Genomic DNA, 25,089 nt, shown 5'->3' with positions numbered 1-25,089 from the left:
CGCTCTTGGCCGGTTTTTTTACATCAATATCCATAATCCAGGCGCTATGTTAAAAAAAAACTGATGTTCTTTTGACTCAGTACTTTATTTTTTGAACTTAAAAACAGTACTTTTACATTTTAATCTGACATTACGTCTAATTAAATGTTAAGCTCCTTTCAAAAGGATCAATTCTAACATTTTTTTAACCTTACTAACTTACCATACATCAATATTATTGCTATTTATTTACATTGGAGAAAATATCACACTAAAACAATAGTCAGAAATGTTTTTGCATTAAAGATTACAGTAAAAAAAATATTTTTTGTAGACTTTATTGTACTCGTAGTCAATTTGTCTACTAGCACGGCAACCGCTGCCAAATGAATGACAAGTGGCATCAAAACTGATTCAACATTCTGTGGGATTGATTTTGAATCGATGAACTGTCTATTTTTTCATTTATTCATATACTAATAAAGTATACATTTTGAGGAATTAAAATAACAAATTATGCTTAAACATTTCTGACTGTAATTAGGAAAATGTTTTTTTTTTTTTAATAGTGACTTAGTGACGATTGGTGACATAAACATGCAAAAATAATTGGCTGTAATGTTAACCATTATGATCTCATTATGGGTTCAACAAAATTTGGAGAATGATTCGAATGATTACATTACCAGTAAAAAAAAAACAAAAATCATACATTATTACATTCATATGAGACAGCCTTAATATACTTTTTTTTTCTCTGCATTGGAAAAAAGGTAAACTATACTGACCTGCCCTTCTTTCGAATGCTTTGTTATTGAATAGGTATAAGATATAAAACCATAATAATAATGCATATGTATGCAAATCTTTTAACATTCACTGCCACCGACGCTTCCATTCACTGCCATCAGATCAAAATTGATTACCTTCACTCTAATGCTGTAAAAAAACTAAGTAATATTATATTTAACACTTAACTAACTCATCTCATTAAGCTGCCAGCACACAGGCAAGGCTATATCCTAATAGACATATTTGAGTACGGCAGTTAATCTTCTTTATTCTCAATATAGTTTTAAATTAATACAATTAACTAGTTCAGTAAATGTCTTAAGGCATTAATTGTGGCGCTTTTGGAAACTGTCTTTCGACTACAATTCACAATATCGCTCACTATGAACGAATAATAAGTAGTGGTTTGGTATTTAACCCTTTTCCAGGCATAGTGCATATAGCAAGGCAACCACGTAAATGTACACAAATATTCGACCTTACTATACTTAGTAAAATATGATACAAAATCACTTGAATTCGTTAAAAATATTATTCGTTTTTAAATTAATCCCTCATAGGTAAACAACGTAAAACTATGATGAATTTTGTGGTAGCACATCCCAATTCGCAGGGCCTGTAAAAGGGTTAAAGCAATGATCTTTAACTCCCTCTCATGAAGTCTAATTACGAGAATGTGGTACCATAAAAACTTGTTCACAGGACATGATCCTTTATAGGCGTAGAGTTACAACGGTCAAGAAACCATATCAAATTTATTTTTTATGAAATAAACCTTTTACTAAAATTTACGTTCATATCTAAAGGAATCTGCTCGGAGTTATGTTTTTTTTTTTCCATACCTATCTCCAAACCTATCTCTTTTTCTATACCCAAACGGTAGTCCAAGTAGTGTATGTAACTATACATAATTACGCATAAAAATCTCGTGTGATGTTATTATGAATATCGCATATCAGCACGTTTTATAAACCCACAATCGATTTTAACGCTTCTATGTAACAGTCACATAAACTGCTATTACATTATTATAGCAGTCAAAACAACCTCTTGCACGACACCAAAATATTTCTAAAGAATATTTTTGACAGTTGCGCGTAGTAAACAGTTACGTGTAGTAAATACGGAATATGCCGCAAAGCTCTGCGTAGCAGGCGACACTAGCACAAACCGTAAGTAAACAAACCGCCATGACGTCAGTCCTCTTTATAGTCTTTCTTTAGAGCCATAACGGATCGTGATATATTTATTAGTAATAAAATAACATGATATTTACATCGATAGTAAGGATAAATAAATAAAAATAAATAAATATCACGGGACAATTCACACCAATTGACCTAGTCCCAAAGTAAGCTTAGCAAAGCTTGTGTTATGAACTAGAACAGAACAGAACAGTAGGATAGAACTATATTATTAAAATGATAATTGCAATAATAAAATATTACACGGACATTTAAAAGACACTTAGGACATTTAAAAAGCGATTTACGGTTTGTGCTGGTGCTACATTTTGACGGCAGAACATTGCAGTAATTTCCCTATTAAGTATTGAACAAAAAAAAAAACTAAAAATATAGTTCCCTTCGTCTTTAGTTTATATAATGAAATATTTCGTACACCTAGGTCGAAAGCAGTATCAACTCAACATTACACCATTTTATTTTAGACCTAATTCCTGAAAGGCGTAAATTAAAATCCCACCAAAAACATTCTGTAAAAAACTAGCCAAGTCTCGATGGAGCTGCTTGTTTATCTCTAAAAAGTAATGAAATCTAGACAAAGTCGTGCCAAGTCTAAGGTTCCTTACTGCGATTTCTTTATTATTATAGTTAATGTTGTGTGACTTGGCCGTTGACTTGTACCCACTAACGTATAAAGAATGTTCAGTCTAGTCTTATCCAGTAAATGTTGAGACTCAATACGCGGACAATATAAAGAAATCGCAGCACCTTAGACTTGGCACGACTTTAACTATAATAATAAAGAAATCGCAGTAAGGAACCTTAGACTTGGCACGACTTTGTCTAGATTTCATTACTTTTTAGAGATAAACAAGCAGCTCCATCGAGACTTGGCTAGTTTTTTACAGAATGTTTTTGGTGGGATTTCACTTCTTTTTGTAGAAAATTTGTAAAGGCGGTATGTCGATCTCTAATAGTTTGGTTGAACTCTTGTGTTTTCTAATCAGGGTCACCATGCACTCCAGATCTTCGATTATCCTAGTTTTTATAGTTTTCCCTTTATGTGGCCATTAAACCCTAACTCTATACCAAATTTCAGCTCTCTGAGTTTATGGGAAGTACTAGTTCTATTTTGATGATCATAAGTGAATGAGTGAGTGAGTGTCATAAATGCGAAACTTTGCTTTCGCTTAACTTCGGAACTAAATGAACTACAGACTTGAAATTTTGGATTTTAAGTATGTGATTATAGCTTACTGGATGACGAAAATTTCTGCGTTCTGGTCTTATCCAGAGGTTCTCAAATAGGGGCCTGAAAATGCGGCGAAATGGTTCCAGTAAAGGATGGTACGGCAGTGTTTGCTTCGCGCTCGACTTGGCGGGGGCACTACCGTGCCCCCAGATGCTGTATTATTTTGAGTTGATGCCCTTTCAGTCTATATGTGCGATTTATACGCTTGCTTGCATGCTGAATACACGGACACCAGAGACAATTATGGTGAAAAAATAAATTGTCAAAAAAATTATCTGAAATCTTGTCAATGGCACTATAATTAAAACTTAATAGTCCTTTACTGAAACCACAGAACAGATAATAGTTCAAGTACTGAAACGCTAACTATTCTATCTGTAAAGGCGAAATGACAAATTATATTATTCTAAAACTGGCTTAGCTCACGGTGTGACGACGCCAATTTTCTGCAACGCTAGTTGAGCGGCGTCAGCTTTAGCCTGCTTTTTGTTGGCGCTCGCTACTGCTGGCTGGTATTCTACACCGGCTACTCTTACCTGTACAGATAAATCGTATTACTTATACATATATGTGCTTAGATGACCTTAAAACTAAAACCGAACTCTTCAAATTGAGTTAAATTTTTGAACTCTTTTTCCCCTACTTTTATTTGAATGAAAGAGAGATTTATTTTGGCTCCATAAGCACCACCACCTTACAGTAATAAGACTAAAACTAGCACTAAAACTAAGTTACATGGTAACGGTGACACGACAGGATACCAAAAAGGGCCTCCACTCAGCATGTGTTGCCATTGCCGCACATTATGTGGTTTTCTGTGGAGCCCAAACGTTAAATATGTATGCATGAGCCAGTTCCTTTACCCTAGTCAAATTAAGAAAAAACTAAAAAATGAAAAATAATAGACAAAGTGACGTGGCTCAGTGTAAGCAAAAGAAAAAAATGTTGATAATAAGTTTTGGTTTTTTAGGCTTAAGCTTTTTTTACTGACTGTACTTTTTGTCGACTTTACTTGCATGGTCACTCAAACTAAATTTGCATACCAAATTTCAAGTCAATGCCATTAACCGTTGAAGAGTTCCGTCCTGCGGAGACGATCCTGGCTGGACTAGCAGGATGTCACTGCCAGATTATTGTACTGTCACGCAATTTACATAAGTATGCCAAATTTCAGGTAAATCCGACTACTGGAAGTTGGTCGAATTTAACTTGCAAGATTTGACAACAGACAATGTGACAGGTGAAACTAAATAAAAGCTTGTAAAAAAACAACCGCAGCTGCAAATCAAACATGTCACATGTTTCTTAAAATAGTTTTATGGTGCTGATAACAGCATCTTAAAATATACATTCTAGCAAATGTTACATTAGATACAGTCGAGTTCATAAACTTGTGAGCCAAAATTTTATCAAAAATATCTGAACACGACTCTATTGTTAACGGCGTATCAGATATTTTTGATAAAATTTTTGCTCACAAGTTTATGAACTCAACTGTACTGTATGATTAATTTTTGTGTCACAATGGAAAAAAATAATTGTAATTTCAATGAGGGCTTTTCGATAGGCGAAGTATCGCTAGATGGCGTTGGTATCGTGAGCTCTGTTTGACATTTGCGTCGCGCTCGTGATTGGTTAAATAACTAAATGAGCCAATCGCACGCAAGACTGTAACGTGAAACACCTAACGATGCTAACGGCATTTTGCCTGTCGGAAAACCTTCATTTTAACTACCTGCGTTAAGGTGTGCAAGTTTTTGGTCTTCACCCACAAGTGAATGCTCAATTTTATCAGCGACTAGGATACTTTTAAACTTGCACTTACTTTGAACAGGAAGTTCTTCTTATGATCGGGCCCGCACTCGAAGCACAGGTTGTATTCTGGCGGGCCGAGCTTTTGCTTCGAGCAGTACTCGCCCAGCAGAGACACGGGGTGCTTGCCGCCGGTCGCCACCGGCGCTGACGCCGCGCCGCGCCGCATCTGACGCTGCACTTTCATCTGAAATAGTACATTACTGTAGAGGCCGGGACGTAGGGATGCAAGGCCGGCAACCCTGCGTTCCGGCCGAGGCTTGTATAGCGCTTTTCTCAAACATGACATGAAATAAAATAAAAAAAAAACAAGAAATGAAGCTAGCGGGACGCTAGTCTCGTCGCCGTGGTGTGGCTGCTGGCGCGGCGGCTGCAGGCGCCGTGCCGCAGTGAGCGTTGAAACAAAAGACGGTCGCATTGCCGGCTGAGGGCGATAAATTTGTATGAAATCTCTTTGCAGGCCGCTAGAGAGACCGCGCACAGCCTACGATACTTGTATAACTTGTAACACAACGTCAATATTTCATGTCATGTTCGAAAAATATTTTTTTCGTTAAAACATAATTAAAACTAGCGTTCACACGCGGCACACATAAATCATCAGAAATTCTATTACTAAATTGGCATGTTTTAATTCAAGCAAATATGGCTACCCTACTTGCAATAAATTCATATGAATAACAATAAAGAAACCTGAATAGGTTTAAAAATATATATTATGTTAATACACAATATTATCAACTATCGCTGTCATTACTAATTTTATGAATTAAATTCGAGTTGTTCCGCGTACCTTAAATTATAACACAAATGGTTCAGTATATTTGGAGCAAATTAGATGTGACAGACGGTCAGATAAACAGGCATAAACACAAGTGGTCATGTAAGAGTTCCGGTTTTTTTTTGAAGTACGAGACCCTACAAATAATGTACTCATCATGCCATCTCGAAGGGCGTTAGACAATGGGTATAACTGGCTATAACTGGTACAGTTGACATTTTTAACTGTGACAGCCATTTTGGCTGCTAATAATAATAAATTCATTTATTTCGGGCAACTTGGCCCATACAATAAAAAAAAAAACAATACAATAAGAAAGGTTTGAAAATAATAGTGCTATGAATGAAGGAGCATTGCTTTCACCATTGGTGAAACTTAGGCTTAGGGCTTGTTGTTTCACCACTCATTGATAATACGGTATTTGACAACTCCTCATTTTGCCATATCTTAATACTATTAAGAAAATATAGATACACAGATAGTGTTTAGCGAAGAGAAAATTTAAATCGGTTGAAAATTGGATTTATAGTGATTTTTTTGAAAAATCTATATACCTGTCTCTTTCTCAAACGCTTTTCTCTATGCAGCAAGTATGGCGGTATTGGCGTGTGACGTCACATGCCAGTATGTCTTTCTCTGTCTAATCTTAATTTTGTTATTTGTAAAGCTAGCTTAAAAATTGTTTTTCTATTTGATAACAGGCATTGTGTAGTTTTAATTTATAAAACGTATACAAAATAGTCAAATACCGTATTGTTGTGACAGATTTCTGTGATGCCGTTTCTGTTTATTTTCTCCGAATGAACAGATGAATGAATAAATTTTATCAACGGTTGGTGTAACAGGCCCTTAGAATCCTACAAATATTATAAATGTGAAAGTTTTTGATGATGTTTGGATGTTTGTTACTTAATCACGTCTAAACCGCTGAACCGATTTAGACGAAATTCGGTATACAGATAGTTTGGGTCCGTTAGGATAGTTTTTATCCCGGGAAATTGCATAGTTCTTGCGAATAGCAATAAACGAATACTACTACTAGTAGAACATAAAAGTGTAAAACAAAACATAAATAAAATAAAATAAAATAAAAAAGTACTCACTCCTTTGTTGTTCCTGCTACTGACCTCTTCTTTAGCCTGTAGACCTCTTGTGTCCAACTTGACCTCCAATAGTAAAGGTTGGAGGGTCCCCGTACCTTCTTTCCCCAGACCTTGGCCCGGCGTCCAACCCATTTTCTGTAGAAGATGCATACCCATTCCACCTTCAACAGGCGCTGCCCTCACCAGTTGATCCTAAACATACATTTCAAATTAGTTTTGCGGGTAAATTCGAGGTTCGTTTCTCAGCCAATGACAGGCCGTCGATTTTAGCCAATCGTAACACCGCGTTATAGCGCCATCTATTGGCGACTTCAAACAATTTTTTGATACTGAATTTTATTTTCTAGATTTTAAGAGTCAGTATGATGGAAAAACAATTTTCAATGTTAATAGATACACTTTTTGCTTCAACTTTTTTTATTTTTGTTCTTTCTTCCCCGCTGTCTGGGATACTTACCTCGTTTTTGGCACCTATCGGTCGGTCGGGCGTCTAACGTAGAGCGCGGTTCTCCTTATGACTTAAAAGCTGTAACAAATATTCATGGATTCCCCACATTAGCCATAATTTTCAATCAGGCCGAAAGTTTGGAATTTTCGTAGCTTATACGTAGCAAACTTTTCAAAAAGTATGAAAACTTTGCTGATTAAGAGTAAAGCTATTACAATCCCATTACTTTGCTTAAATGTCTTTACGTTTGACAGCTCATTGAAAAATAGGCCGATTTCTTGACAGACTGACGCAGAACACTAATATGATATATCTTAATATTAAATGTAACAATATTAACGTAAAATACATACTAATACAAATTAATACATAAAATTACGTTGATTTCTAACAGCTTGATGTGTTATATAGTCGTAAAACAGATACAACTAACCGATTTTAAATGTGAATGAAATGATAATTGCTGGAGCGATATTGATTAAATATATATGACCATACCTCTTTCTTTAAAAAATACACAATCGAATAAAAAAAGAATCATCGAAATCACAGGCGCATATTTATACAAAAAAAGATAAATTTAAATTCGGACCATTTACAGAAGTACGGATTTCAGTCACACATTTTTTATTCGGAATAGTGCTTATTTTGATAATTTTACAAAGCGTACTTAAAACATATAATACATGATACTAAATAATTTTGAATTAGGTACTCCAGTATAGAAAAAGTCAGGTTTTGCCCGTCATGTATCTGATCAGTGAGTGGCCCTCGCTCAAGGAATTCTCGCGACGGCGATCAACCGAGCACTGCGTCAACGTTTTGGTAGCTCGGTGTGAGCGTCGAGTCATGTGATGACATAAAACAGAGCTCTTGGTCGACCGTCACCGTAAGAATTCCTAGTCCAAGGTCCAGACACTAGTACCAGAAAGACTGGGCAAAAACAACTTTGAATAAATAAGTGGGTACCTATATTTATATCAATATAATAGTAGATTATTAATGTCAGTCATATTTGGGGAATACTGAATATTTGTTTGCTGAATGAATGATAGTAGTCATGCCATTCAAGATGGCACAACAACTACCAGAGAACCGATATAATGCAGTGTAAGGAGTGAACTGAACAGTTCCCACTTTACACGTGACGAGATGTATAATTTCAACGGGGTGATGGTTGCAACAACATAACAAAGGTTTTTATGGGAGATCAACTTATTTTTTTGTAATATTCAAATCCTACCGACTGCGCCAATAAGCAGTACAGAGAAACTAGAAAATACAAACAAATGGTCTCTATGTTATAGTATTAAAATAAATCTGCATAACATTTTAAGGGCCAAATGTACATACGTGCAAGTACATGTGGTTTTGGCAGCTTTTTTATGACCGAACGATACGCGAGCGATGAAGCTCGGCGAGTTTAAACTACGTGAACATATCCGCACTATCTGTGTCTATCTGGCACTTACTCGTAAGATGGGTTTCTGGGATCTTTTGAGTCTGAGCGTGGTTTAGCTAAGACTAAGGTAATAATAATAACTTTAAAAAAATCTAGAGCTTTGTCGGAATGCAATGCGTGCATTGTGTTCGAAATCCTTAGGTTCCAATGCTTTGTCTGAATTTGTGTTATAAAATCCAAGAAGCAGTGTTTTGACTTTTACACTCATAAAAATGAGAGGATAGCAATTGAACTATGAAAGGTAGAACATAAAGTACCGTATACACAACCGGATTCAGAAAATAACAAATTTGTGATGATACTTGTTATTGGAAAACATTCTTACGTATTAACTCATTAGTCACTTTTTACGTCATCTGATACTATCTTATTTATGAAGTCTATTGGAAATATTGGAATGCCACCGCCTAATCTTTCACGTAGTGTTTATGTGATAAGATGACGAAAGTAAATTATACTATCTTATTTATGAAGTCTATTGGAAATATTGGAATGCCACCGCCTAATCTTTCACGTAGTGTTTATGTGATAAGATGACGAAAGTAAATCGATTTTATTTGCCGGATGATTATAACATGAGTAACGTATTATCGTATAAAAAAAACTTACTTGTGATCTTAGGTAGAAATTATTTTTGTAACCGCAGTGTTTACATTATTTTTAAAGAATTGTTTAAACAGCTGATGGACACCACTGGGGACCGAAAAGCTGGCAGCTTCCTCTCATGTCTCAGGATTGCTGTACAGCGAGGAAAGGAAATACTACCAGCATGTTTGGGTCCATGCACATGCGTCTTTTATATTTTTTTCTAGTTTTCATCATCATCATCATCATATCATACATTGGGCATAGGCCTCCCCCATAGTTTCCCCATTTCTAGTTTTAGTTCTTATTTATTATTGTCTGTATTTTTCAAGCATTTATTCTGGTTAGTATTTCTCTGAAGTGTTATAATATCACAATGGTGTTTCAAATAGTTTCATATAGATTGAAACACAGTAAGAGATCTTTCATCATGAAAATTGTACAAGTAGGTACGTGCAGAAAGCGGACGTTTGTTGAAAAAAAAACTTGTTTAATAATAAGCGGGTAAAATATGGTGGGCAAATTAAACACTTATTGAGAATCGCAATTCGAGCAAACACAAACTAATTGCCTGGCTTGGTAATATTGTTAATACTTTACGTCTATATTCTATACTATAGAATCTATTGGATGAAGTTGCCTGGGTAGGTACTAAAATAGTCACGTAATAGGATAGGGTAGTTGCCCCACTAACCAATAATGCCAAGACGCAAATCTAACAACTATTTAATTCTGAAAACCAATCTAGTAATAAATAAATATGAAGTCATTTGAGTTGAGATTAAATCACTGATAATACTTATAAAGCTAATGACAATAAAAAAGTACGTGTCCAAATACTATCTTATAACAGTTTGATTACACGGACTACTTAATATTTTTAGGATACGAGGCCGTTTTTTCTGCTGGTTTAAACGAGGCGTTTGTCGCATTATACTGTAAAGGTACATTCACAGGAGCTGGCACTAATGGAGTGAACGAAAGTACCTAATGTCACTTTGACATTTTTGTAGGTAAATAGCAGAAGTACGACATTTTCATATTTGTGTCAAATAGTTAACACACAGGTACTTTCATTCACTCATTCAATCCATTCGTGCCAGCTATTGCGAATCGACATATACAGGTTGATAGTCAGATAGATGGGGTCTTGACAGCTCATAAATAGTATGCCAACTGATTAGTGATACGACTGCCCAATGAGGGTTTCTTGACAGGCGAAATATCGACAGATGGCGTTCGTGTCGTGAGGACCGTTTGACGTTAGTCTTGCTTGAGATTGGCTCATTCAGTTATCCAATCGCAAACGTAACATAAATGTCAATGTTGTCAAACAGGACCTATACTACGAAGTGTGAAATTCGAACTCCGCATCCTGCCGTCCCGCTGACGCTTAGTTAATTTAATACAAGAGTGAGAGGGACGGTACGATACGAACTTCAATTTACAAATTTCGTAGTACCCCCACGATTCTAGCGCCAACTAGCCTGTCAAAGAAACCCTGATTGTCATGTAATTGCAACCATCACGTGTAAGACAAGGTCGGAAAGTATAATACGTGTGTATTATAGATTCTGACCGCAGGAGAGGAGCGCGCCGACACCCACGGCACTGAGCTGAAATTAAATCATTGCGACTTTCTTAAAGTATCAGACAAAACCGCACACACACATATTGGGAGCAATATATTGGAGGATTGAATATTTTATTACTAGAAATTTATTTGACGTTGGCTTTAGATATGTGTATGGGTGTCGATTTTAGAGGTTTTGTTTGATACTTTAAACACAAAATAATACGATTTTATAGTCGAAAGGTCATGTTTAATCCACACAAATGATTGTTTTATGCAACTACTTTTAATTTTAGTATTTTTAGTTAATTAATCTTGTCAATTCGTATTATAATACTCCACTGTATTCGTTCGTCGTAAATTAAATTCGTTATAATTAGAGAGCGGATTTGAAGTAGCGATTACAAGTTTACTATGGATATGACTAGTACAAGTAAGTATTTATTTTCATATCGACTGAACAAAAAGGTGCGTAATAAATAGGATCTATTATTATGTTTAAGCTGTAGAAAATTCTTTTAATTAGAATAAAATATTTATTTTTACATATAGTTTGTTGCAAGAATAACATTTATTGAATTTAATTATCTATAAAACTGCATTGCGGTAAGTAAGTAAGTAAGCAATAAGATAACTGTAAGACCAATAAACAACATAATATCTAATAAATAAATCTATCTATCTAACTAATCGCACTAGTCATATCCATATTAAACTTGTAATCGCTACATCCGCCCTCTATTTATAATACTTACCTACACCCTGTTTCTCTAGTCTCTTTCAAGTTTCTGTTATGTTAGAGATATAGTGAAAAGGCTCTTAGTCTAAATAAAATGTAGTCTGATATTTATTATATTCGGATTTTGAATTAATAAGTATTGTTTACTTCGTTTTTTTATTTATTTATTAGAAAAAGGGTAAACAATCTTGGAGTCTTTCCTTTATATTAAAACAAGTTTTTTAAAAAACAGTAACTATTACCCAGTTATTATTATTATTTATTATTTCGACGACCAGGTGGCCTAGTTGTTAGAGAACCTGACTACGAAGCTTGAGATCCCGGGTTCGATTCCCGCATCGGGGCAGATATTTGTATGAAAAATATGACTGTTTGTTCTCGGGTCTTGGGTGTTTAATATGTATTTAACTATGTATCTATCTATATAATTATATTTATCCGTTGCTTAGTACCCATAACACAAGCTTTGCTAAGCTTACTTTGGGACTAGGTCAATTGGTGTGAATTGTCCCGTGATATTTATTATTATTATTTATTATTACCTACGATACCAAAAGAATGTAAATGATCATAATGTCCTTGCTAATGGTTACATATTTGCTGTGACTTATTTTTCAAAAGTGTTTTTCAATAAAAAGACACGTCAAGATCGCTTACATTCTTTCTAATACTAAAATAAAAACGAAGTATAGATGATAGACAACTAAGTGTAAGTCATACATAGATACCACGCATTGTTAACTGAACCTATAAACAGGAATATCCTAGTTTAACTACGATAATATTCCAAGGAAGAAAATAAAAGTATTTTTATCATTTGTGAAGATTAAACACACTATCTAATAACACTTAACAAACTAAATGAAGCAAGAAGCCAGTCATAACGAGAAATAGTTTTGTTATGATTCAAAATGGAATTCGATGCGTTTTAACCATTTTAATAGCCGTTGGACCGCCAGAAGTCGCGTAGTAGTTTTTTAAAATTTGTACGTGTTTATATGAATATGTAAGCATAAGTTCAAAAATTTCGTAACAAGCCAGGTTTACTGATTTGGTTTAATATTCCTCTACCATTAATTGTTACTAACTAAGCTGTTGACACGTTTCTACAAAGATTTTGCAGCAGCTGGCACTTGCGTCGTTTAGTTTGACAGTAAGCTCGACTCCAACGTTTCTGCCGTCCTTAGCTATCGCGTATCGATAGAAGAGGACGTCTAACATGTCTAAGAAACACTGATACAGCCAAAATATTTTTTAAATATAAAAAAAAATATTAGCTCTCTATGTTTTGAGAATTACCAGTCAATCAATCAGTCAGTCAGTCAAGTTGCTCTTTGCAATAGTTATAAGGAATGTGATTTTTTAAAGCTGGAATCTTATTTTCTACGATTTTACTTATAATTTTTGTTTAATCACGAATCTTCTCAGTCTCGACCCCTTATCTCCTTCTCGATTCGAACAGTATCTATAAAACATGTTACGTGCATCCCATTCATTGATGTAGTTAAGGACGGTAGAAACGCCCGAAGCATGGTCTCACAGAGTAGGATAGAGGGTACCTTCTTGGCCCAGGCTTGCGTTCCGCTCGCCAGTTCTTTGGGGGTGAGGATCTGAGCGCCAGTAGATCCAGTAAACTGGCCGAGAGAGCGGTTGGCCGACCAACCGAACTGTGGGGCAAACGACTGTTCAAAGTCGAATGGGAATAAACTGAATATTAATAAAATTATAAAAACGAAAACTGTATGGAAAAAGTAAAGAAATAAAGGATTAGCAAACTAACGGAGGTAAATTATTGACAAAATGTGAATAGACCATTTTTAAGCGTCAACAAAATAAAACTTTTTGAACCTAGAGCAATTAATGCGGAAATTATTAAATAAATTTCAAATAAGAAAAGCACTACGTCAAATTTATTACGCATTAGGAAGTTTAAAAAGATTGAAAAAAAAACTTACAAATTGTCAAATAAAACGGGAAACAAAAGTATACTTACGCCACTAGTGGTTGTTAGTTCATTCTGTTCCTGTTCTTTTCGGATCATCAGCAGCTTCTGGGATACTATTGATGCCACATCCTAGAAAGAAAGATATAATAATATAACACAGACTCCAGTGCCAGTAAGTAGGTAATTTAAGTAACACTAAAACTAGTAAGTTTTATGTAGTAGTATTGGAGTAATTCACGAGTTGCCAATATTTTTTACATAGCTAAAAAATCTATATAGAGAATTAAATTCTATAATTTACTTGCTATACCTTTGTAAAAGAAAATATTTCAAATACGCGTGCCGGCGGCGAGGCCTTTGTCTAACACACTTTGAATCACAATCGTTTTTACCATTTTTTTCTGTTACACGGTATGTGCCATGGCCTACCAATCCCTACACGCTATATTTAATACAAAAAAACAGCAATAGATGGCACTACTACTAACATTTGTAAATTATAAAATGTGAATAAGCCGAATTAAGTAGAAATATTAAGATTAAAATAAAGACTAGCATATTTTATAAACATAACTTCACATCAACCTTAATTCAACTCCTTAATTTGAAGATAAGAAACACCATAAAAATAATAAATTGAGAATACGAAAGTATAGGCTACATGTGGCTACATTTCAGCTATGAGGCTTTCGTAGTGTTTTGCAATTGTGACGCTAGATGGCGAATATCCGGAATGCGCTTGCTGGGCTTGCCCCGCGCTTGCTCACATTCGTAGAAACTATTTGAGAGAAACATGCCATTCTCTTCTAATGACGTAAATAAGACACAGACATCATGCGTATCTCTAGTCGTCTAGGCTCAGTTGGTGAGCTTGTTGGTTGTTGTCAGTGTACCGTATCCTTAGTGTCTCACTAGATGGCAATACGTATCGTGTTATTTGTGTTCTCACTGGTGCCATCTATTGGAAATCGAAGGAAAGGAAAATAGCCAGTTGAATAGCCAGTATTAGGGTGATACCATTTGCTTGTACTAGGTGGTGTCTCTGTTATATATGTACTCTGTGGGTTACCTAATGATTCGCCGACTATTTTTAGGCAGATTATTGATTGGCAGACAACGTTTCGCCGAGTAACGGTACGCCGATGAATTTGTACGCAGATGTATTGTTTCGCAGACTAACGTTTCGTAACTCAACCTCTAGCAGACTATTTACTTGGCATATGAGTCAGTAAGCGGAACAACTATTCACAGAAATTCGTTTAGCCTATTAATCACTACACATTTTGCACATTTGGTCGAACAACCTTTCGCTTTTGTAACGGTTGAACTATTATTCAGTGCGCATATCAACTTTTCGCATCTTTTCGTTTCGCATGGGGAATGGCATTCAATACCGCGAATATGTGTGGATTACACTATGGCTTTTATTGGCATTTTTACACGCCGTGCTGACCGCGCATTCTTTATGATTTTTTTATGTACCCTCACAAGTTTCAAACGTATAACGCAAGTAATAAACGTATTTTTGACCATAATTTCTATTTATTTTATATTGGAGTTTAAACAAACCAGTTCGGTTCTGGCACTTCGCCGGCCGCTACCGCGGCACGCTCGCTTCGCTCGCTCGGCTCGTGCGTTGTTGGTCGCAATTCTACCTAACACTCCTCCTCGCTGACGCTCGTCGTCGCACCTAACTACATTTTGATAACAGCTAGTATATATTGTCAACTCAGTAAAATCCTACCTGTCGTTTGGCCGATTTTATCTACGCAGATTACCAAACAAAAATCGACTGAACATTAAATCTACTTAACAATATGAATGCCATGTGATAACTCTGCTTATCGTGTCTCGACGAACAGTTGTTCGGTTAAATGAAACAGTCTGCTAAACGTAAATCTGCTTATCGCTATTCTTCCTACCGACTACTCGGCGAAACGAATAATAGGCGTAATGAAATTATACCAAACGTTGCTCGGCCAAAAGAAAAATCTGCCAATAGTTATCTGCGAAACGAAAATCTGCGTAATGAAACTCGGCAAAACGACAGGTCACCACTCTGTGGTATGTGCCGAGGGTAGAAAGAGATGATAAAGTCTTAGTGACATCGTATTGCTGAACAAACGGATTTCGTTATGACACTTACTGTTTGAACACACTGCCCCTTCGTGAGCCACTTAATACTTTTACGAATATTTACGATGCGTCGATCGATAGTAAGTATTATTTTTAAACAAGGCGGGAATGTTGCGACCCAGTAATTTATTTTGATGGCCCGGTACCAGGTAGCGACCCGGCAAATGGGAAACGCTGTCCTACAGAAGATCAGGATACAAATACGATACGATACGATAGTGCCTTTGGGAACGTATGAGCTTCAACACTATAGGAGCTTCTAGAGCATGGCTGGCCAATAGATTTTCTAGGTGGGCAAAATTTTCAGAGGAACCATCAGCCAAATAAGTGGTCTATCAATTTTTAAACAAGTTCCTATCAAATGGATATGTCGCTAAAGTCGAACTTTCAAGTTGACAGACACGTCTATTGGCATTATTGTTTTGTGACTTGCAAACGATTATCAGCTTTAGGGTGGTAGACCACATATTTGGCTGATGGTACCTAACCTTATTAGAAAAAATAGTAGTGGTACTAGCCGGCTGGCCGATCAACGCATTGGCGGGCAAATTCAAATACCTTGGCGGGCCAACTTGTGGCCCGCGAGCCTGGGTTTAGCCAGCCTTGTTCTAGAGTATTTTATATATTTTGTAGTAAGTTGACAATAACACTTACTATTACTTTCGGGGGCTGGACACCCGGTGGGTAAGCTTGCGGACCGGGGGCAGGCAATGCTGGCACTGTGGCCAATTCTGAAAATGAAATAAAATTTCTGGTTACTACTTTGTCAACTATAAAAAAAAAGATTTATTGTACCCACGTAAAAACACTCTCAATTTAGGCTATAATATAACAAGCATTTATAAATAGCAAAAAATCTACCACAGCCGGAAAAATCTGTGTTGAAAACTCATACAACAGCAGATAAAGAATTGAAAGCAGAGTTTCTTAGTAATAAACTCCCACTGGAGATTTTTTGGTATGGGACACTAAAAATTGTCTAAAAATGTTTACAAAATACTGTACTCACGAGTGGAAGTGGTGAAACTCTTGAGGTATGGAGGCGGGTTGGCAGCGGGTGGAGCGGGCAGCGCTAGTGGCGCAGCCCTGTGGAAAAAACCACAAGTTATATTACCATAGAAACTAAGCCGTCGTCGAGTTTCGGATTTGGAATCCTATTTCAACATGTCAGGGAGACAGCATAGAATCAAGTATCAAAAAATAAAACTATATTGAACAGGAGCTCCACTACTCCGTCGATTTGGTGGCAATTTACTATTTTTTATTTTGTTATAATTTGACAATAACATGGTGTTTAAAATTTGGTAATCATTTACCAGTTTTAGTAATTATTTTTTTTTTATATTTTTTTTGTTTATTACATTTTGCTATATTTGGTGTTTAGTGCAGCACAATTATGATAAAGCCGTGGTGGCAGTGGTTTGACCTATGGCCTCTCAAGCAGAGGTCCGTGGGTTCAAACCCTGGCTCGCACCTCTGAGTTTTTCGAAATTCATGTGCGGAATTATACTTGAAATTTACCGCGAGCTTTACGGTGAAGGAAAACATCGTGAGGAAACCTGCACAAACCTGCGAAGCAATTCAGTGGTGTGTGAAGTTCCCAATCCGCACTGGGCCCGCGTGGGAACTATTGCCCAAGCCCTCTCATTCTGAGGGGAGGCCTGTGCCCTGCAGTGGGACGTATATAGGCTGGGATGATGATGATGATGAATTATGATAATGTCTAATTATAGTAGAAATACTCACTTAGTGGTTTCAACGGGTGCTGGAACGCTGGGGGCTGGTTTTGCTGCTGTTGACTTCGAGCTTAGTTTTGCGACTTGCTACAAAGAAAAAAAAATGATCTATGGTCTATTTGTGAAACCTAGATACTAAAATGACAGTCTGAAATGTCAAATGTAAATATGATTTCGGTTTCCGATATAATTGTAAATAATCAATAAAACGTACGTATATTTTATGATAACAAAAATAACATTAAAGCATTCAATATTCTACTTTCCATTTTTAAAATATAAATGCACTTTTACGATAAACTGATAAAATCAATAAAAAAAACAGTGTTCATCACTAAGTGCCAACGTAAAAAATCATAACACAGAGGGGCTACTACAAAACTGGAAAAACGAAGTTCGTATCGCACCGTCCCTTTCACTCGCGAAGTAGATGAAATAAGTGTCAGTGGGACGGCAACATACGAAGTTCGAGTTTTGCATTTCGTAGTATAGGGTCCGATATCACACAACGTCATTGATGTTTTTTGTATTCGACATTCGTTACTTTACTCGTATTGTGATCGCATGTGTTCAGTGCGTTTTCTCGTGTTATAGTATGTGTATTTTTATGGTAAGCAATGAGGCCGATCGCACTTAGAATGAAATTGAAACTTAAATATCAACATCTATAAAAAGTAGAAATATCTCCAAAACGGTCACATTTTTATTAGACCCGTTTTACCTTTTCTAGAATGTCCTAAGTGCCCTACATGTTAGTACATCACGGATCCGTTCATATCTTAATATTTTTATACATAATATAACATAGGTACCTACAAAATCTTTCGGTGATAACCGGTTGCGGCACATCACTATTTGAGCGTTTTCAAAAAAAGTGTACCATTTCCCTTTTTTTTGAATTTTTGGAAAAAATATGGTTTTTCCTACTCAGAATCAAGAGCACAATCGATTACGATCGTTTAAAAAATGTCCCCATTTTTTCATCCAAATTTTATGAGTCAGTTTTGTCACGCCCATACTAAGTACATGAAAAAAAAAAAGTCGCGAAACTGTCATTTTTTTAAACTATCGTAATCAATTGTGCTCTTGATTCTGAGTAGGAAAAACCATATTTTTTGCAAAATTTCAAAAATAATGAAAGGGTACTTTTTTTTGAAAACTCCCATTTATAACACGCAATAAACAGGTAACACATGAAACGTCATTTTAGTATCTCGGATTAAAAAACAGACCACAGCACATAATAAAAATAAAACAGAACTCATAATATTGTACTGGATAAATAGTTATTTCACGCAAAATGTAGATAGTTCTCTTATCCGAATATTACATACAAAAAAAATCAATACACTTACCATGTCCTTCTTTGGCGGTGACACGGGTACCCATTCAGTGGAATTGTCTCTATGCTGGGACCCCGAGGATACGGGGAACTGGAGTCTCAGCTCTTCCTTGTTGGCTATCGGTAACGGATTAGTCTTGATCGGCAGTGGCGCTCCGCCCTAAAAGTAATTAAGTTGTTTTGTTAAAAATTACATTTTTAGTAAGTTTTTTTTACTGGAGAAATTTTTAACTGTTATGTTTTGTCCTGGCTCAATGTTCGAAAAACCCGCATAAAAATAGGCAGTGTGCAAAAGCTTGAAGAATCATTTATGATTTGTTTAATTCATTTTTTTATGAGTCACATTACTGAATTATGTTATGATATGACAATCCTCATTCTAGAATAAATAAATAAATAAATATGAGTCGTCGTCAGTCGTCTCGTGATCATGGCGCATGCAATTGTGCCGAAATATCGAGCTGCTCTAAAATCAAGGTACGCGGAACAAAACCCGAATTTAATTCATAAAATTGTAAAATCGATCGAATTTATTTTCTCTGATGATTCCCTAGTTAGAAACGAAGCCATTATTTTTTATATCGTTTTATTTTTTTGTGATAAATCTTAATGTTATTTTGATGATCTCAGCACAAATTCTTACATAATAAATTTAAAACATGTATTTTTGTTGTTTTTGTGTTTTCATGTATTGTATTTATAATGTTATGCTAAGTTAATAAATAAACAAATAGCTCACCCTTATATTCATGACGATGGGAGCCTTTTCTTTGACCAAAAACGGATGGTGAAACGCGAGCGTATCCTCATTCTCGCTCATATCATCGTCGTGGGACGAGACGGAAGACAGTTCGCCGAGCGCTTCTTTCTTCGATAAATGCTTGCAGAAATCTGTTAGCTCGTCCACTGATTTACCTGCGATTTAGTTGGATTTGTCAAAATCTTGTATCTTAGGAATATACAATAGGCCAGATCCCTATGCTGTAGGAATATCGATATTTGAAAGTTATTAAGTTCACCACTTTCTTTCTTTGTTGTTCATTGTGATAACATATTTAATTGATAATATCTAATGCAAACATTAATTATATTATCATACACTTACTTACTTACTAATATTACAAATGCGAAAGTAACTCTGTCCGTCTGTCTGTTACCCCTTCAAGCTCAGACCGCTGAACTGATTACATGAAATTTAGCATAGTGAAACACTAAACAGTTTTTATCTAGTTTCTAATATTAGTAAGATAGGTCAACCCCTGACTGTATGGTCGCCATGACTTAGTTCCTTGTGTGTCACAGGACAGTTTTTGTTCCCGCAGGGTAGCGATCAACTTCGCAGACGGAGTCGAGGGCAACTGCTAGTTTATAATATTAGTAAGACAGTTCACCTCCTGACTGTATGGCCGCCATGACTTGGTTCCTGGTGTGAGGCGGCAAGGCAGCCGCGCCGGCCGGCACCGCTCCGTTCTTGAGCATGTTGATAGCGTTCCTACGCGCCACTTCCAGGAGACGTTTCTTCTCACTGTCAGCTAGCTTCACGCCCGTTGGGGACCTGACACAAGGTAATGATGAGAACTGAACAATTGTTCTCTCAAAGATTTAGAACTTTAGATACGCTCTTAGTCTCTTACCATACTTAAAACGCACGACTTTCAACATACCATAAGTGAACAGTACTAGATGACACAACACACAAACATCACACCTGTATGTATTCCCAAATGGGGTAGGCAGAGCCTCTCCGGTGGCGAATGCATTAGTCCCAAAACGCACTATTAGTCAATACACTCTAATTTCGAAAGCCCCTCTTCTCATACTAGGCCCAAAACACCATATTTCCAAAAAGGCTCATTCTCGATTTACACGAGAACCATTGAGAACTAGTCCCAAAATACACCTTTCCCAAAATACCCCAAATTGTGCTCACCTGTAGGTGGCGTAATATTTCATTCTCATAATGCATAGTTCTCAAAACACCAGCCTTATAATAAGTAATTTATTTTAAGTTTCATTGAATATGTATATAATTTTAATGAGTAAATAAATAAGTTATTCATTATCTTTTGATTTTATTATTTACATACCTATGTGAGTTTTATCGTTTACAACTAGTGATAAACGAACTAGATAGGTATTTCATTTAAGTCAGTCGTTATTTCGTTCGATTAAGGTCTCAACTATCATAGTATCATGCCTTACGAATACCGTTTTCTACGGTGTTGTTATACGTATTGATGATCGAAGGTTGTTATAAATATGTTTTAAGTACATATAATAAAATTGGCCAAGAGAATGTCGAGCCATGCTCAGTTTAAATTCAAATTCAAATGATTTATTCAGTAAATAGGCCGCAATGGGCACTTTTACACGTCATATTTTTAAACTACCAGAGCTTTCGGATAGATTAGGATTTCGTAATAATGTTATAATAGAAAAATGCCCTCTGTCATTGATTAACTTAAAGAACACTAAATCTTGACGGCACTGACGTCCTTTTAGGGAAATAATAGGGTATCTATTTTAGTAAATACTCATCCTCAAAAGCATCTAAATAATGCACATTTTGAAAGCAATTTCAAAGAGTCATTCGAAAATAAAAGAAAAAAAAATTAGGGTATTTTGGAACTAGTGTTTTGAGAACTATGCATTATGAGAATGAAGTATTACGCCACTTACAGGTGAACACAATTTGGGGCATTTTGGGAAAGGTGTATTTTGGGACTAGTTCTCAATGGTTCTCGTGTAAATCGAGAATGAGCCTTTTTGGAAATATGGTGTTTTGGGCCTAGTTTCTTATGAGAAGAGGGGCTTTCGAAATTAGAGTGTATTGACTAATAGTGCGTTTTGGGACTAATGCATTCGCCACCGGAGAGGGCAGGGCAGAGCACACGAAAGTTACCGCTTCGGAGCCACTTTTAGCAATATTAGGTTTTAAGTTTGAAGTACTATGTGATGTTAATAATAAATATTCTATTTCATGGTACTTATCTCATACGACAGATGAGTGTAACACCAAATGTTTATTAGACAAATTTTATCCTGAATAATAATCCTATCGATTTTTATAATAAAATAGTGAGTGTTTACTTTTTCATTTTTAGTGGGTTTGATTCCCGCGTGGCGTGAGACAAGCAAAGTTAGAAGTTCTTTGAATGCAGTTTTCTTTCATTTAAAAAATAAAGGATTGTTTCCTTTCAGTACAATATGGTATTTGACAACTGTTGAATTTGCCATATCCTGTGTAAAATACAGATACACAGACAATATTTAGCGAAGAGAAAAATTAATTCAGTTGATAATTGGTTCATAGCAATTTTTTGAAAAATCAGTGTATCTGTCTCTTTCTAAAACGCTTTTCTCTAAGCAGCAAGCATGGCGCTACTTACGTGTGACGTCACATGCAAGTAAGTCTTTCTCTTTAGTCTTTCTAATCTTGAATTTCAAACCTTTATAATTCTGTTATATTTAGGGGCTGTTTCACCATCCATTGATTAGCGTTAACCGACGGTTAAATGTGATGCCGTCTCCGTCTATTCGAACAAAACAAATAGAGACGGCATCACACCTAACCGCCAGTTAACACTAATCAATGGATGGTGAAACAGCCCCTTAATGATAGCTTAAAAATTGTTTTTCTAATCGATAACATACATTGTCAAGCTTTAATTTATTTAATAAATAAAAAATAGTCAAATACCGCATTAGCTAACTAAAGGATTTAAAGTAGTTGCCCTCCAGTGCCCATAAATTTTTTCCTCAATGTATATCTATCGACACATACCTGGACCGCCGTCCTCTAATATCCCTATGGCGCGGCGACACGTGCCTCGGTCGGTGCCGGGAGCGGCTGCGGCTGCGGCGGCGCGTCCGTTCCGGCTGCCGCGTCCGGCTGGAGCGCCGGGAACGGGATACGGAGCGACGCGAGCGTGATACGGAGCGCCTGCGCCGACGTGACGTCGAGCGAGAGCGCCGTGATTTGCTTGTAGATCTGAGGTTCAATAAAAAAAAAACATCATCATCTCAGTCTAAAAACCCACAGCTAGGCTAGTTCCTACGCGGGCCCAATGAGATCGGAAACTTTACAAACAGCATTAAATTGCTTCACAGATTGTGGACATTTCCTTACAACACTTTCCTTCACTGTAAAGCTTGTGGCAATTTTTTAAAGTAGTTTCCCATATGAATTCTGAAAAATTCTGAGGTGCAAACCCAGGTTAGAATCTACAATCCTCTGCTTGAGAGGTACCACTAGGCCACCACGGTCATTTAGACCAAACTTATGTTAAAATCAAATAAAACCATACCTCTTGCGGGATTTACTTCTATCCCTCTTTGATGACTTATGGGAGCTTTCTTTTGTTTTTTTGGAAGTCCGTTCTTCATCAGGCCTAGAAAAAACAAACAAAGGAATAATGGATGGCATTCAATTCAAATGAATATCAACAAGAACGCCCTTTACATTGGGTAGTTTTTTTTTTCCTTTTCTTGTATCCGCAATCAGTTGTAAGACTAATCGGATTGGGTAGTTTAAGTTACTTTTTAGTACAGGTAATTTTCATGTCCATTCCTAAGTTGTTAAGTAAAATACAGCGATTTAAAGTAGGGTTGTTGAGGAAGTGATTATGAGGATGAGGAAGTGTCAAGCACAAATATAGAGGATGCAGATGAGGATGAGGATATTTTTTGAGGAAGAGGATGCGGATGAGGAAGCGGAAGAGGATGATATGAAATATATAAATACTAGCAGACCCAACAGACATTGTACTGTACATACACACACAAAAATTAATTAAAAGAACATTCTCCAGTGGACCAAATTGTGAATCGACACCATTCCAAAAAACCCCTTGAACACACACAAAAAATTTCATCAAAATCAGTCCTCTTAAATTTTGAGGAAGCAATAGCAGAACAGGGTTTTTTTTATTTTTATTTATAGGATGCGGTAACGGTCGAGGAACTGAAAATATTGCGGAACTTCCGCATTATGAGGAAGCGGAAGGCGAATCCTCAGCAACCCTGATTTTAAGTCACGGATGTGTCAAGTTCAGCTATATAATGCATCAACACATTAGTAGTACAAAGAATACTTGACCAAGGAAAGGAACAGCTAGATTCAGTCACCTAACAGTTGGTTCCAACTGTCTGCCAGATAATTGAAATAATGATGATATCCCGTCGAAGGCCCCGCGCGCAACAGTGGCGCATAACTACTGCCGATTTTTGTTACTAATTTTGATAACCTTTTAGCATGGTACTTATCAAAATTACCCAAAAATGTTGTTGGTCGCATGACGAGATCTATTTAGATTGCTACTAAACTTACACTTTAACCTCCACAGCAGCTTGCTTCTTAAGTATTCCTCCAGGATCTGACGACTTTGGAAATTCAGCATTCGGAACCTCGGGCTTTTCACTACTTGTTGAAGAATCAGTATATTCACCTTCTTCATACTTCTCTGCTTTCTTTCTAGCTTCCTCTTCCGCCTTCTTAACAGTCTCTTCAAACACCGCACTGAATTTCAAATTCTTGATCTGAATCTTACTCTTTGACTTATCATTGTCAACTTCTTGTTTTTTACTGTCTAATTTATGCCTCAAATCTGTCTCTTGTTTAGGGGAGTCTGGCATGGGAATGAGACTAGCGTCAATGTTATTGACATCAACCCCATAGTTAAGCGGGTCTTCAACTTTGATAGATACTCTTTGGTGTGGAACTTCTTTAGCTTCAATTTTAGGCTTTATCTCCACTTTGATATCCTCCGACTTAACACGGCCGGTCTCATTCTTAACTCTTATTGTTTCAAGATCGGCTTTGATTTTGCTGGGCGTGCCAGAACGTGAGCGCTCGCGCTTCTTCTTTGATTTACTTTTTTTTCGCTTTTTGCGTTTATGAGAGTAGTCACTATCATCCGAATCACTGCTGCTACTGCTGCGGCTTCGTTTTTTCTTTTCCTTCTTGTGTTTCTTCTTGCTTTTCTTGGATTTCTTCAAAGAAGCCTCATCTATCTTAGGAGGATCGGCATTAAAGGCACTAAATAGTTCGGATAAGATCTCGCTGGAAGACTTACTAGCTTCCTCTTTCTTTTTGCGCTCCGGTGTCGTTTTTTCTCTTTTAATAAGCAACTCTATTTTATTAATTAAACTCGTCATTTTTAACCAAACAACCAAACTCACATGAAAACAACTACGATACAACCACCATTTTGTGGATTTT

At 36.4% G+C, this 25,089-nt stretch overlaps 1 protein-coding gene across 4 annotated transcripts; it reads right to left on the bottom strand.

Moving 5' to 3' along the window:
• Nucleotides 1-553: 553 nt before the first annotated feature.
• Nucleotides 554-25,089, bottom strand: LOC141436525 (protein Son-like). 4 transcript variants are annotated; one of them, XM_074099527.1, is made up of 14 exons: nucleotides 24,199-25,089; nucleotides 23,177-23,260; nucleotides 22,654-22,860; nucleotides 20,261-20,424; nucleotides 19,609-19,784; nucleotides 18,883-19,029; nucleotides 17,538-17,614; nucleotides 16,801-16,877; nucleotides 16,446-16,522; nucleotides 13,704-13,784; nucleotides 13,270-13,392; nucleotides 6,904-7,095; nucleotides 5,033-5,206; nucleotides 554-3,743 (listed from the first exon to the last, which is right to left on the bottom strand). In XM_074099527.1, the coding sequence occupies exons 1-14, from the start codon at nucleotides 25,023-25,025 to the stop codon at nucleotides 3,630-3,632; spliced, it is 2,520 nt and encodes an 839-aa protein (XP_073955628.1). In that variant the 5' UTR covers nucleotides 25,026-25,089; the 3' UTR covers nucleotides 554-3,629. The 4 variants fall into 4 exon arrangements, with proteins under 4 accessions (XP_073955628.1, XP_073955631.1, XP_073955630.1 ...); XM_074099530.1 differs by having other exon boundaries at nucleotides 6,928-7,095; XM_074099529.1 differs by having other exon boundaries at nucleotides 13,270-13,377.

Source organism: Choristoneura fumiferana, chromosome 16 (assembly GCF_025370935.1).
Source record: "Choristoneura fumiferana chromosome 16, NRCan_CFum_1, whole genome shotgun sequence".
In the NCBI taxonomy this organism is placed as follows: Eukaryota; Metazoa; Arthropoda; class Insecta; order Lepidoptera; family Tortricidae; genus Choristoneura; species Choristoneura fumiferana.
The sequence above is the reverse complement of the archived record's forward strand: the minus strand, read 5'-3'. Positions and strand labels throughout refer to the sequence as shown.

Coding starts and splice junctions, on each gene's coding strand:
- LOC141436525 (XM_074099527.1), bottom strand. CDS start 25,025: ATGACGAGTTTAATTAATAAAATAGAGTTGCTTATTAAAAGAGAAAAA. Junction 17,615..18,882: donor CACCGCCAAAGAAGGACATG/GTAAGTGTATTG, acceptor TTTTCTTTGTAG/CAAGTCGCAAAACTAAGCTC. Junction 16,878..17,537: donor GCACCCGTTGAAACCACTAA/GTGAGTATTTCT, acceptor TTTTTTCCACAG/GGCTGCGCCACTAGCGCTGC.